This window comes from Mauremys reevesii, linkage group 3 (genome assembly GCF_016161935.1).
Source record: "Mauremys reevesii isolate NIE-2019 linkage group 3, ASM1616193v1, whole genome shotgun sequence".
Taxonomy (NCBI): domain Eukaryota; kingdom Metazoa; phylum Chordata; order Testudines; family Geoemydidae; genus Mauremys; species Mauremys reevesii.
The window spans coordinates 36576843-36592765 of NC_052625.1; the positions used below are offsets into that span (position 1 = coordinate 36576843).

The 15923-nt window shown below is 43.1% G+C and overlaps 1 protein-coding gene across 3 annotated transcripts in view; it reads left to right on the forward strand.

Moving 5' to 3' along the window:
* LOC120400284 (metastasis-associated protein MTA1-like) overlaps positions 1-15923 on the forward strand; it is a 53678-nt gene that overhangs the window by 3684 nt on the left and 34071 nt on the right. For all 3 annotated transcript variants that reach the window (XR_005595680.1, XR_005595679.1, XM_039528739.1), the window contains exon 3: positions 12223-12368. Coding sequence is in view for 1 of the 3 variants with exons in the window: in XM_039528739.1 (XP_039384673.1) it covers positions 12223-12368 (146 nt within the window). In the remaining 2 variants the exon portion in view is untranslated. The remainder of the gene's footprint in view (positions 1-12222; positions 12369-15923) is intronic.

Below are 15923 nucleotides of genomic sequence, written 5' to 3' on the forward strand. Positions count from 1 at the left end.
TCATAGACTGTAAGACCAGAAAGAGGGACCCTTCTGATCATCTAGTCTGACCTCCTGAATATCACAAATCAGAGCAGCTCACCTATGATTTTCTACATCAGTTTTATAACTTCTTTTTGAGCTATAGCATATCTCTTAGATATACATCTAGCCTTGATTTGAACTGAGGATGATGCTCTTGTATATAAGGGACTGGACTGTAAAATCAAGAGATGTGGGTTCTTTTCCAAACTTCTACACAGGCTTCCTGTGTGGCCTACAGAAAGTTCTTTAATCTCTCTGTCGCTCAAATTCTCTGTCAGTAAAATGGGGACAATAATACTTGCCCGCCTCACACAGGTACTGCGAGTGTGCGGATAAATTCATGACTGGTTGGTAATAAGATGATTATGCTGAGGAGCATCATAGAAAAGCCCATACATACATAAATAAAGCTCACATAAATAAATAAATAAATAAAACCAAACTAAGGTCTGTCAATGGCATAAAATCCAAAACTTTCATTCCTCTTACGTATGGCCCAAGAAATTAAAAAGTGATAAATGCACAATAAAATTCATTTGTATAAAACTGTCTGAAAAGCCAGACCTCTGAATTCACTTCTCTCTGTCTCATTAGCACTCAAATGGCAGTGAAGGAGATGCCAATACTAAGTGTGCAAGGAGGTGGCTGGTTGGCCTGAACAGGTTCCCAGGTGACTCCTCCCCTAAAATATCTCTCTTGTTAATTCCTTCAGGCCCCATTAGATTCCAGGAGACGTGAGCTTCACCCCAGAATAACTCCAATGGGATTTATGTATATGGTTAACGTTAAGCACTTGCTTATGTGCTTTCCAGAATTCGGGGTCTTGAATGTAATCTGTTTGGGGTAGGGACTGTTTGCACAATAGAGCTTTGATCTCAATTGAGGCCCATATGTGCCACCACAGAACAAATAGTAATAATAGAATGTTCAATAGAATGCTTCCCTTGCCATACAGAAGCCTTTAAATTGTTACTTTAGAAGGCGGTGCGCACACTACAGATAAACATCAGTGAAGAACCTCTAAAATGATCAAGCTCTAATCTACTATGTTGATAAGTATGAAGGCTGAGGCAAAGGAAATGAATGAAATGCAAGTGGATTTAATTTTTGTATATGTTTGTGGTCTACAGGAAAAATTATGTGACTTAGTGATCTGAAATTAATGGATGAGAGAAGACAACTTCAGAAAATGGCTGATTTTGCAGTACACTGGGCAGAACTGGAACAGGTTAAAATTGATTCTTGCATCAGCGAGATCTACAGTTTGAATCTTACAGCAAAGAGCATCTAGTGCTGATGAAGCAGCCTTAACCACCGAATCAGCATCACACAAAGAGCAGTCCCTAAATGACTACAGACTACTAAATAGTGGGTGATGTTATTTCTAAGGATGACACGATCCAATTTTTGCAGAATGAGAGATTGTCCTAGAGGTAGTAGCTCTGCAGCAAAAAAAAGCAGCAGAACTTGATGAAAGTATCAGAAATCTTGGCACAATTGAGCCAGATGGAAAATCTGCAACAGGAAAGTGCCAGCCTGAAGAAACAGACCCAATAGTAAAAAAGGAGTTCTTCAGCAAAAGGTATGGTGGGTGTTATCAAAGAGAGAGAAAGTCACAGGACCAGCTGATTTTAGTGAATTAAAATCTAAGAGCGGCTGGATTTGAGAAAAAGAAGAAAAGAAAGTTACTGAAACTTCAAGAAAAAGTGAAAGAGTGAAAGTGAAAGTGCTCAAGACAAAGGAGAAGAATCAGTATCCCAGGTTCAGAGTGTGTTAGTTAAATAAACAGTCAGTCAGAGTGCAAAGCCAAAAATGCACAAATGATGGATGGAGGAAATACCAGGCCCACCATTCCCATGATTCAATTTGGAGATTCAAGATAGCAGGCTGCACAGTAAGATGATGTGATGTCGGAGAGAAAGCTGAAAGAAGTAATTTCCAGAATACAGCCAGAGCCAGGAGAGAAGAAAAAGATAAAAAAAAGAAAGATAAAAACAAAGAAGAAACTGGAAACTGGAACAAGACTGCTGAAGGGGGTGGGTTTGGTCTTTTGGTTTTTTGGCTCACAACATTGCAAGCAGACAACAAAGCAAACCTCAAAAGAGAGAGAGAGCTGAGAGGCAGAAATCTCAAGGTTCAGCAGTCCTACATAGTCAAGCAGCTTCACATGAAAGAAAAAAGAAAGAAAGTTAAAAAAAAAAAAAAAAAAAAGCAGCAAGCGGCAGCAAAGCAGCAGCACATAACAGCATGTCATTATAGAGCTGCGGTTCTGAGAGCCGGAGAAATTAAGGAAAGAAGAAAGGAGCAGCTGCTAAAGCAAAAAGAAAAACTTCTACAAGAAACTGTTAAACATGAATATTGCTCCTATGTCTTTATTTATTGTTTTCTCTTGCCTTTAAAAAAGAGTTTATTTTGCAGTGGGCAGGCGGGCGCGGATAAGCAGCCTGCGCTGCCGCTCTGTTTTGGCAAGCTCTTTGTAAAAAGTGGTAAAAGGTAAACAAAAAAGGTGCCCGTGATTAAACATGGGAATGTCAACGGGAGGAGAAGCCGACCCTCGGTCCTCGGACCCTACCAATCAAAAAATGGATATGGAGCAAGCAAGTTGACAGGGGACTTGTTGTGGGGGTGCTGGGTGTGGGTGGTGTGTGTGGCCACTGATGCGGTGGGTGGGTCCGCAGATGCCAGCGGTCCGAGCCCGGGTTGCGCCGGGTGGAGGCACGCAGATGCGGATGATGAGGAGCCCAGAGAGAGCCCCGGAGAGATGTCAAGAAGCCCCCTCCCGAGAGAGAGCTGCTCTGTCTGATTGCCCTCTGATTTCTGATGATCCCTGAATGAATTGAGATGATTTTGTTATTTAGAACTAAGATTTATGTTTTATGTTCCTTGTTATGTTTTTGTTGTGTCTGTTTTCTGGCCAGAATGTTGTGTATTGTCGTGGGTGGTTGATGTGAATAACATAATATTTGATTAAGATAGATGCTGGGAATGAATAAAGATGGATGCATACACACACACTCTCTCTCTCTGCTTGGACTTCGTTCCTGCTCTTGTGATGCAACAGTGCTCACTGGTTTTTTATCTAGCAGAGCTTGTATATTAATAAAAATTTGCATTTGGGCTGATGACTTTGCAAGTAATTTTAGACTGTGGCTTCTGGTGCAGGAAGGAATCTTCTTACCACACAGAAACACATCGCCACTTGACTCCTTTCTAAAAGGTGACATTGTACTCAATGAGCCTGTAAGCATTTTCCTGTAGAAATGGGGAAATCATGCTCATACCTGCTAAGTTTTGTGTGGCAACCATTGCATAGTGCTGTGAAATTCTAGCCATGCACCTTTGCCTTTGAGTGGAACCCAAGCAGACTAGTGCCTACATCAATCTATGATTATTTAGCAGAAGATTTGCACTGTGGGAAAGATGTGGCCATATGCCCTCTCTCCACAACACCAAGTGTCTGATCAAAAGCCTATTGAAGACACTAGAAAGATTGCCATTGATTTCAATGGGCTTTGGATCAGACCCAAATGCATGAATTCTTCTGTATAGGGGCTTCACTGTAGATGTATCCGCATTCCTGTGCTGCTGATTGGAGAATTTTGGTAGCAGTGTCTATTTGGCCCACGTGTGTGCTGCCCCCTCCTGGTGGTCAGCCAAGAGGCTAACCAACATTGCACAGTGAACCTTCCTCAGTTCCTTCTCAACCAACCCTGGTTAGAGATGGAGTTTTGGCTGTCCCTTAGTGGATCGTTACCTTCTATAGACTATCTAATTATTTCCATAATCTTTTAGCGCTCCCTTTTCTTTTTCACTCCTTTATGTTTCATTTATTTATTTAGCTAAAAAAAAACCCTTTATCCCATCTGAGAATCGCCCCTGGACAGGATATGCCCAGTTCAATGGGCTTCGAGAAGTGTCTCAGTTGCAAAGAATCTACCCCAGTGACTGATGAACAATCTCAGTGCATCCACTGCCTGGGAGAAAACCACATCCCACAGAAGTGTATGACCTCAGTAAGCAGCCAGTGGAAATGAAAACACTCTTTGTGGTTTATGCCAGCCATTGAAACCCAGACCTAGAAAGGAGAGAGAACTGAGACTAAAGCTTCTCCTAATGGAAGTGGCCCTGCAACCAGCCTCGGAGCTGCGCCAAGACTCCTCACTGCAGCTCTCTACATCTATGGAAGGTGATGAGCCTAACAAGTCAACCATATGCCATTCTCACAGGGCCATGAGTCCCCACATCGAGCCCCAACCGAGCCAAAAACAATTTTCGGCATGCTCGATATCATCGGTACTGACGGCACCGAAACCATCTAAATCCGGTACCCAGAGCTCACATGGTACTGCCCTACAGAACATGTTGGGCTGCCTAAGGACCCGAAGGGTGCAGGAAAAGAATCACGGTTACTGACTGGGCACAAGAAAACAAGAGAATCCACCTGTGGAAGACTCCTTCTGTGGGGATATTGACATCGGTACCATTGTCAGCAAGCCAGGCACCGGTGGACCGCGCAATCAGGATGGCATTGCCATGTCCTTCGGTGCAGACATCTCAGCACTGCCAACTGCTACCAGTACTGACGACTGTGGCACCTCTGGACTTCTGGTATGTGACAGACCTTTTGGTGTCTGACACACTGGACTCACTTCTACTTGGTACTGGGGGCTGGGTGGGAGAAGAGAAATTCCGTGACTTTCGCAGGCATGTAATATCTTTTATCTGGCTTCTTGCATATTGGCGAGACCGATGCCGGGATCTGCCATATGAATTTGGCAGGGTCCAAGAGGGCCTTGTTAATAGGGAGGGCTACTTTGGACAATGCAGAGGTATGTAGAATGTCCAATAGTTTGTGGTATGACTCAGTCACCTCTTGTAATGCATCTAAGCGGCAAAGGCTTTTACACTCACTATTTCTTGATACCCCAGAAAAAGGGAGGTTGGAGACCCACACTGGACCCCAGAGCACTCAACAAATTTGTCAAGGCTCAGAAGTTCAAGAGAGTCACTTTGCTGATGATTATTGCAGCATTAGGAAAAGGAGACTGGTTCACAGCCCTCAACCTCCAGGATGCTTATTTCCACATTTCGATCATACCGTGTCACAGAAGATACCTCAGATTCACATTAGGCCAGGAACACTACCAGTACAGAGTACGCCCTTTTGGCCTCTCATCGGCCCCTGGAGTTTTCTCCAAGGTCTTCTCTGTGGTGGCAGCCTGCCTATGCTTCCAGGGCATTATGATCTAATCTTACCTGGATGATTGTCTCCTCAGGGTGCGTTTCTTCATTGAAGAGAGATACTCAGATCTATTCAAGAATCTGGGCCTACAAATCAATGCACAAAAATTGACGTTAATACCGGTACACAGGAGCCGATATTGACTCTGTCTGAGTGAGAGCAGTCCTCCCACAACACAGATTCCTCAGTCTCTCCAGGAGTCCATGCTTATAGAGACAGTATAATCCAGCCCTCAAATATCAGCCAGACACTGCCTTCAGCTTCTGGGGCACATGGCCATGGGCACATCGGTGATAGCTCATGCCAGACTTGACAGTGTTACAATATCAGCAGCTTACCTACCACGAGTACTCAACACAACAGTAGACAGTCTAAACCACAAATTCTTGCATGACCACGTGTGGGAAATAGACTCAGTGAGCCTCTGTGACATATTCTGATGATGGGGGACACCAATAATAGACATGTTCACTACTTACCAAGAAATGTCCATGGTACTGCTCCAGAGAGGGCATCAGCCAGCACTCCATGGGGGATGCTCTTCTCCTCTCCTGGGACAAAGGCCTTCTTTACACCTTTCCCCCATTCCTGCTATTGCTGAAAGACCTGTTGAAAATAAAAAGAGAAAAAGCAAACATTATACTGATCGCTTAAACCTGGCCCAGACAGACATGGTACCCTTACTTGTCACAACTGGCTCTGTGCCACCAATGACGCTTCCAACCACTCCTTACCTCCTCTTTCAGAACTCTCCATCCCAACCTATGGATACTAGGGCTCAAAGCATGGTTCCTTCATGGTTCCAGCCCATAGAAACATCATGCTCTGAAGGACTTGCAGGAAGTGTTATTACACAACAGGAAAGTGGCTACACATCGTACTTACCTATAGAAGTGGACTAGATTTTTTTGATCTGGTGCCAGTGCAAAAGAGTCACCCCTTATCTGGCCACTCTACCTGTAGTCCTAGACTATTTGATGAATCTCAAGAAATCAGGACTGTCCATTAGCTTGCTAAAAGTACACTTAGCAGCAATAACGACCTTCCATCAGCAAGTAGAGGGGTACTAAATTTTTTCCCACCCAACTACGAAGAGGTTTCTCAAAGGCATAGAGAACCTCTTTCCCCAACCCAGACTTCCTACGCCATAAGGGCATCTCAATCTAGTATTAAAAAGACTGACTAGGCCACACTTTGAACCCATGGCTACTTGTTCTTTAACTCACCTTTCCATGAAGACAGTGTTCCTGATTGCCATTACCTCAGCAAGAAGGATAGGGGAGATAGTAACCCTGATGGCACATCTCCCCTTCATGGTGTTCTTCCCTGACAAAGTCATGTGTAGACCACATCCGAAGTTTACCCCCAAAGTGACTTCTGCATTTCATGTGAACCAATTCATTCACCTTCCAAACTTTTGTCCCAACCCTCACCAAGATAATAGGGAAGCCATCCTCCATACATTCAATATAAGGAGAGGCTTGGCCTTTTATTTGGACAGGTCAAGAGTTTTTAGAAAATCTCCAAGACTGCTCAAAGACTCTCTAAATGGGTCTCAGACTGTATAAAATTCTGTTATCAGATTCGCAATTTAGTACCCCAACTACAATTTGCACACATTCTCTGAGATCAGTTTCCTTGTCTGTCATTTTCTCCAAGGGTATCCCTATATCAGAAATCTGCAGAGCAGCTACCTGGGCACCTGCACATACATTTGCAGAACACTATGCCATCCTGGGGGGCTGCTGTAGGGTGCCAGATTCGGCACCACGGTACTATCATCCATCACAGACTGAACTCCGAAGCCCCAGCCTCCAGTAGGGGATGGTGTTCGGGAGTCGCCTGCAGTGGAGCACCCATAGAGACACTATTCAAAGAAGAAGTTGTTACTCACCTTGTGCACTAATGATGGTTCTTTGAGATGTGTGTCCGTATGGGTGCTCCACAACCCACCCTCCTTCCCTCTACTTTGGAGTTCTCATCATACACTCTACGACAGAGAAAGAATTGAGGGGAGGGGGCAGCGCATGCGCAGGCTGAATGGATGCTGCTATCAAAATTCTCCAATCAGCAGCACAGGGGCACAGATACACCTACAGTGGAGCACCCATAGGGAGACACATCTGGAAGAACCATTGTTACTGCACAAGGTGAATAACTTCTTCTGCAATATGCTGTCTTTCCACCTCTGTGGTGAAGGGTGGGGGGTCTGATGGGTTCTCTGTCAGCTCTTAACTATAAGCATTCTATATTTAACATCACGTGTCAGATAAAGGGCCCTGTGGAAGGATTTTCCATTCCCTGCCACCTCCATAGCTGTAATGTTGATGACAGTTTCATTTTCATTTCAACCCTTCAAGACAGGTGGGTTCATAATCAACATATTAAAAACAACAGAATAATTATTAGAGAGACAAGGTGGGTGAGGTAATATCTTTTATTGGACCAACCTTCAGAGTCTAAAACTGGGCCCCAATTCTAAGTTTTGGTGGGAAGGCAGCATTTCTCTTGCCAGTATATACTGACCGAGTTCAGGTACATAATCGAAAGAAGACAGGTCAGTTGCAGTGCACAGGCCAACTCTGAATTTTTTATTTAATCCTTATTAGGTTTTACCTGAGGTAGGACTTCAGGATTTAATTCCTCACACACATTCCATTATCATTCTAAAATCCCCAAAAGAGGAATTTTTCCATAGCATCTTGTCAGCGTAGGCCAAAAGTTGGCCTAGAAATACAGAAGATCTTAGTGCACTCTGTAGTGCAGGCTGAGATATCTAGTGAGAAGGGAACTATAAAACACAGATTTGTTTGATGACTCATGGACAGCAAGCTCTAAATAAATCTCTTGCTGAGACACTGATCTGCAATTTGCCCTCAGTATCTGGAATTTTAGTGCCAGAGTAGCTTAGTGATGTAAACACTCAAAATCAAAATGCCAGCTGCTAGTTGCACACTACAGTGTTGTGATTAAATTAACATAACTTTCTCTATGCATGTTTCCTGACTGAACAGGGGTTCTGCTCATGTTAATGTCATCAGGGTATCATTATGGTCTTTTTTACCTTGGTTTTTAAAATACTCATCAAGATTTATAATCCTGTTTGTTGCAATTGTGTACTGCACTGAATAAAAAAGATATTTGTAGCATTTAACATAACAGCTTTGCATGAAACGGGCTGTTTGTTCTGTGGATTGATAGTAATATGCAGTGAAATGGTATTAACTATTGTTTTTTATCTAAGGGCAAATATCTTTTATCAGAAGAACTGAACTATTCTGGTAACTGAAAGGATTACAATTCTCCTGGTTAATTAGAAATTCAAAATATTATGGTATTTATAGCATAGAGCATTAGGAATGATAATCTCTCCTTAAGCATATTGTAGTTTACTCTTTTAAGATTATGAAAGTAGTAGTGAAAATAAAGGGGAGAAAACTGTAAACATTACTATGCATCAGGAATGGGATGGAGAAAAATAACACTGAAAATATCATGTGACAGTCTTATACTGTCACCTGGAATAATGCATTTAGTCCTGATAAAAAAATTTATAGCAGAAATAACAGGGGGTTCAGAAACAGGTAATGAAATTTATCAGAGACATGGAAAGACTCTCATCTGAAAAAGCAAATACTTTTTTCCACAAATCACAATTAGTCCGTGAAACTCATTGTCACATGATATAACTGGGGACAAGATGGTTTCAAGAAAGGTTTGAATATTTATATGGATAAAGAATACATCCAGAGTTACATTAATAAGGATTTAAAAAAAAAAAAAAGCAAACTTGGAAGGGTTTCAAACCCTTATGCTTCAGGTCAGGTCCAGCCCTAGACCAAATGACACCCCAGGCGAGGAACATCTTCAGTTCCTCTGTTTGTTAAACTTTTGAATACCTTATTGTTTATTTCATTTATAGCCCATTTTACATCTTTTAGGCACAATTTGCATGCATTATTTATCCCTGTCATATAAAATGATAAATTTGCATGCTAGGACCTGTAAATCTGTATTTATTCATGCCATATATAGGCAAAAAAATATGTTTCCTCGAAGCTTATAGAATAACTGAAATGTACTAACATCGAGAAATTGAACTGTGCACCAACACTGGGTGGACCAGTGTTAAACAGAGTTACAGTAGGTGACAGCCTTAGAATGTTAATCCTAGTCCTTTAGTTCAAAACATAACTTTTCTCACCTATGCTCTCATGAACTGAAGCAGAGCGTCAGAGAGATCCAAAGACTGGCCACTGGCATTTTCAAGTAATAAAATAGCAAGTGATGTCAGTCTCTCCTCTGCTATTGTCGATCAAAGATATGTTTTAATGAGCCTGAGCTTCAAAAAGCTGAGCTCACCACTCACAACTGTGACAGGTAGTGAAGCAGAATCCTCAAAACTGTCCACACATTAGGAAAAGAGTCCTTTAGCTCTGTATCATGACTGAACTGGAGAACTGGGAGTGGAAAGTGTTTCCCATGTTGAAAGCTGTGACGGATGCTGTCCAGTTCTACACAGAGATCTTTATCATTGACGTCCAAACATTCCCCATGTGTCAGCATCTGGTGAAGGGCCGTACAATTGTTAAGAGTGTTTTCCTTTCCATTGGCTAAGGCCATACAAAAAAACGCAGGTCTTTTCATGGTGCTTCATTTATCTGAATCTTTCTTCGAGGGACACTCTAGCAGTGTCAGTAAGTGAGCAAAAAAACTCTTGAATTTTTCTTCTGAGCTTCCCATCACCTCATCTCTGCCCTCGTAACCAAACTGTCTCTTCTTCCGATGAATAGAAGTTTCCTTGAAGAACAGCTCAACTCCTCAGTTTTCTGCCATTTCTTTGGCAGCAGTGATGGCACCTTCAAATTTGATGTCTCTGTAGGCCACAATGAAATCAAGGCAGCTTCTCATCAAAGTAGAGTGGTCGCGATGTTCATCGAGTGAGTTTTGTTATGCCTTGCTTACAACATTTACTTGTAATAGGATATCGTGCCAAACCACAACTGAGACCAGAAATTTGAAAGCAGTGATCTGGTTTGCCAGACTTTGCACCTTATGTCAGATTCCAACCTTGGCTTTACTGAACTGCCCCAGTTCCATCAGAGTGTCATAAACCTCAGTCACTTGGTACCTCACTGGCCTTATGCTGTCAATGCATCTCTTGCAGTGAGTGTCCCTTAGTGGCTTCGTGATTTGATTGTGGGTACTGAGCACTTCTAAAAATTTGGCCATTAGATACCATGGAGCTGGGCATAAAATAGATAAATTAAATATCCAAGATTTAAACACAAAAGTAATCAAACAAGGTGTAGGTACCTGGAGCAGGCTGAGGAGCTGGGGAGGCTCCAGCCAGAAAGCCCCAGGCCGCGGCCTAGCAGTGGCCAGTAGGTATTGGGGTTGCAGAGGGCAAGGGGGGGGGGAGGACAAAGCAGCAGCAAAACCCCCCCTGTGATGAGTGGGTGGGCTGATAGCAGCCCCCCCCCCAGTGGGGTGGGGCACAAATGACTGACAGCCTACACTGAAGGCGGCAAGGGCGATAGGAGGGGGGGGGAGGGGGGGGGGGGGAGAGAATATAGCACCGGGGCCAGGGAGGGAGGGGGAGGGGGAGGAGAGGGGCAGGCGGTCACCAGGCCCCCCCAGCCCCGAGGGGGGGGACCGGGGGACCCGACCAGGACCAGGCGGGCAGGGGAGAGGGCGCGGGAGTACTACTGTTACACAAGGACATTACTGAATTTCAGATACAGCATTATTCCTGCTTCCTCTCTGTACTTGACTATCTAGTAAACAGCAATCCAGTTTTTACCATTTACAGGTTCCTCCTCTGTTGACATTCTTTCACAATGTGATTTACAGAGAAAAAATCATTTCCCCCCTCTACCATCACAGTTTTCTAAAGGCTTGAGACCCACAGCTTGCAGCTTCAGGCATTCTGTCCCCAGTACCTATTATTTTTTCATCCTATGGGACATTGATTTTCACTAAAAACTTCAGCTCAAGTCAATGTAGTGTATTATGAACATGACAATATATATTAAATTGTAGGCAAAAGGATTGCAGTCAGTTCTAGTAGGTAATGAATACTGAATGAACTCAAAATAATTGACCCACTAAAGTAACAGCAGCATTGAACCTGCTCCTGCTCCTAGGTTGGTGAAAAACAGGATTGGGTCCTTTGGCTTTTTGGGTTTTTTCCCCCCCTCATGATACAGTAAATGCAGGGTCTTGGGGGTTTATTTAAAGAGAAAGTTAAAATGAGGACCCTACAATTGGGTAGTGTGTTTATTTAAATTTAAAAGCAGCAAAGAATCCTGTGGCACCTTATAGACTAACAGACGTTTTGGAGCATGAGCTTTTGTGGGTGAATACCCACTTCGTCGGATGCATTTAAATTTAGGAGCAATAACTGGAGTTTGGGCCTAAAAATAGGTAGTGTGGTCTGGTGGCTAGGACACTGGGTTGGTAATAAAAGGTAATAATAAGGTAATAATTGGAGATATACCAATCTCCTAGAACTGGAAGGGACCTCGAAAGGTCATCGAGTCTAGCCCCCTGCCTTCACTAGCAGGACCAATTTTTGCCCCAGATTGGGATGCCGTTCTATTTCCAGCTCCAAGACTGATCTGTTGTGTAACCTCAGACAATTAATGTCACCTCCTGGTGCCTCGGTTTACCAAATGTAAATTGCACATAACACTTTGCAGAATGCTTTCATATCTACAAGTGAAAGACTATAAAAGCAAAATATGATTTTTATTAGTATTATAATTATTTGACTATTTAAAGGGCTTTATTTTTAAACTTCACTGTTCTGGTAAGTGTGGGCTGCTTTCTGTTCCTGTAGAGGAAAAGTACTTATATTTGAGGATGACTGTGCATTGTCTTTTACAGAAACAGCAGTACTGCATTGACAGAGCAGTTCTGTAGAAAATATTTTTCCTTTTTCATTATCATTTCAGCATACTACTCCTCATTCACATATAACTACCAATGGTAAGGCCTTGAGTGCCATTAAGCCAAGCACCAGTCCAGTGATCAAGAGGCAGAGGCAAAACTGGCTTGATGTGCCCAGTGCTGATTATTTTATAGCTACAGAAGAGACCAGGTAAGATGAGGGAAATAAAAGCAGGAGAAAGACTTTCAATGCGTTCATGTTACTAGTCCATGAAAATCCAGTGCTTGAATAAACAGTTTTCATAACCATTACTCTGGTTTTAGCATTACAGAGGAGAACAGCGCCACATTAAAACTAGGCACCCAATCCTACATCTCTTATGCACATGAGTTGTCGCATTGAATACAGTGGGGCAACTTATTTGTTGCAAGATTGAGATCCAGTTAATTGTAACCATCAGTGGATCACACAATGATATTTAAAGAAACATAAAACAACATGGAATCCATTATGAATTGTTCAATACATTTGTGTGTGTTTATATTAGAAAAGATACTGAACATATTCATACTGCATATATTATGCAACACGTCCCAGAAACTGAAGGGAAAAATATAGCTGACAATCTTTTTCTCAGCACAAAAATTGAGTCGTTTGCCATCAGAAAGCAATTGGTAAGACAGCTGTCTTTTTCATTCTTTCATTTAGTGATAAATGGGCAACATTGATGGGTTTTTGCTTGCACTGAAAGGGAACTCTTCTATCATAGACGAGCCACTAGCTTTCTGAGGCTAATTCAACTCTGGTCATTGTTTGATTTAACTTTGTGTTAAAGCAAGGGATCACAGTCTGGTCTGCAAGCTGCCCTTGCTCAGATTGTTACTGAAAGCCTTTCAGATCTCACCCTTGTTTAAAGCAGTAGGATTTATTATAGCAAATGCCATCAGTACACTGACTGCCATGCAATTCCTTGACTTTTTCTCAAGACTGGAAAGTTCTATGGCTAGACAAAATTTTCAAGTTGTGAATCGATGCAGGTTAATTTTATATGTTTGTTTATATATGTGGGTGTATATTGTTTTCAGTGTTGTTGTAGCAATGTTGGTCCAGGATATGAGAAAAACCAGGTGGGTAAGGAAATAATTTATCAGTAAAAGATATCACCTCACCTACTTTGTGTGTGCAGATGCACATTCCATGAATGTGCTGAGACAGTCCAGTCTGTAGTTGCTATTTTCTATCTGGTGGAACCACTTTTACAATACAATTTAACCCATATTTCAGAAAATCAATTAATATATTGAAATTAATTAACAAAAATTAAATGGGGGACTGGTCGCGGTTGCCAGCCAATGGGAGTTGTGGAGCTGGCCCTCAGGGCGGAGGAAGTGCGCTGAACTTTCCTGGCCGCCCCAGCACCTAGGGAAGCAGGGAGAGGGTGGAGCAGCGACCAGCCTGATACAGAAGCTTCTAGTGATAAAAGCTCAAGCAGTCATCAACAGCCATGGGGGTATGTCTACACTGCAAAAAGCGTGCGTTCTTAACTCTGGTTAGCTAACCCGCATTAGTTAACTTGGGTTAAAATAGCAGTGAAGACACGGTAACTCCGATTTTAACTCAGGTTAGCAGCTTGAATTCAAACGCAGGCTGCCCTATAGGCTTGAACGTAAGCTGCTAATCTTTAAAAGATGAGTTGCAGCATCTTTGCTGATATTTTAAGCTGAGTTAGCTAGATTAGCGATTTAAGAACACTCCTTTTTTTGCATTGTAGACCTACCCTTGGGTGTATGGCAGATATTGTGCTTGCAAGCTCCTTTAATGTGAGCATGGGGAGGAACATGAAGAAGGGAGATATGTGGCAGATTAAGTCATGTAGGGATAAATCCCGTCCTGCCATGTCATGAAAAAAACATTTCCTTCAAACATTAGAGAGCGAGTCCCCAGTTCTGCAGGGTACTTAAGCACCTGCCAAACTTTCAGTCCCTGGATCATCTCATTGAAGTCAGTGGGATGACTCGTGTTGAGGTTAGACACATGGATTAAGCACTTTGCTGAATTGGGGCATTGGTTATTTTATTATGTGTTTCTTTCCTGCAAAACACAAGGGAGATATGCTTGTGATATTGGCTACCAGTTTGCAAAGTTGAATTTAAAAAAAAAATTGATTCACAGAAGTGCAAAATTGCTGTCATTCTGCTGTAACTTTAAAATCAATTTTTATTTGCCTATTTTCAACTGTTTAAGGCTGAGTTTATTTTCCCATAAAATATAAAGTAGGGAGTTTGGAGTATAAATGTTGCCAGACCTTTAGCTAGAAAATATCCTGCTACAATCATGTTTGATGTTATCTGTGTAACACTTAATATTATGAATGTTGAAGAAAATTACTCGTTCATAAGCCAAATTTTTTTAGTAAAAAAGGGAGGCACCAGAGAAGGGGGTCGGCTTATGAATGGCTATAGAGAGGGAGAGATGGGGCACAGCCTCTCCCCCCAACAAAGGGAGCAAGGAGAGGCAGCACAGCCAGAAGGGAAGAGGCGGGGCCAGAGTCTCTCCACTTCTGGCCACGCTGCTCTCCCCCTAGACTCGGAAGCAGCTGCAGCTCCAGGGCTGGTGGGCTGCAGTCGTGCCGCTTGGCCCCGCCCCCCAGAGCAGGCTGTGGCCGCGCTGCCCGGGTGCTGGAGCACACTGTGGCCGTGCCGCCTGGCCCAGTCCGCTGGAACATACTGCAGCTGCAGCTGCACTGCCCAGCCTGCCGGAGCAGCTCTGGCCAGGCCAGAAACATCCTCCCCAGATAAGGTGGGAAGGGATAGGATGGGGAGAGTGTGGGGGTCCCGGGCTAGAGGTGGGGTCATGTGGGGGGGTGGTCAGAGGGGTTACTCCCCTGACCCCCAGCTTCTCCCCCCCCAAAAAATTTCCCCACCAGTTGCTGTCCCGGCCCATCAGGGTAAGTAGCTGGCGCGCTGGGATACTTTGTTTACTTAGGTTTACCTCCAGGCCTGCAGACGCTCGAGGTAAACAAACCATCTCGGCCCACCAGCAGCTTATCCTGATGGCCCAGAAGCCAAAGTTTGCTGACTCCTGAATTATAGGGTCGGCTTATGAATGGGTCATAAAATTTTTCCATTTTTATTTATCCATCTGGGGTGAGGGGTCGGCTTATAAACGAACCGGCTTATGATAGAGTATATACAGTGGTTGCTGGTTCAATTTATTTATTTATTTTTACCAACCAAATATTCATGACACTGTTATCTCTTTTTTTATTTTCCCCTTAAATTTCCTTGTCATCCTGTGATTAAGGAGAAGATATGCATACATGTTCTCTGTCCCTCTTTAGAACAAACTATTTATCCTTTTCCCTCTCTATGTATTTGAAAATCCCTCCTTACTCCTATTCCAGTAGAGTTAAAAGGTGTGTTACTGTAACTATTTTTCTTTGCCTATTTCCCTATTATAGCTTTGGTAGTTCAGCATAGTGCAGTGCTAAATATGCATCATAGAGAGAGTAATACAAGAAACTCAAGGCTCAGGCACAGGCCTTAAGTTCAGCACGTTCCTAAGTGCTTTGCTGAACAGGGATGGACTGCTGAACTGGACCATAGTGCATCCCCCCCCAGATCATGTACCTGCCAACAAGTTTCTTAGGAGCTGTGGATGTAACAAAAGCTTCTTGGAGGTGGGAACCCCAAGATACACTAGTGGTAGAACTATGACCTGTACATTCTCTGGGGGAATCACCCATGCAGCGTAGAGGTCCCTGCT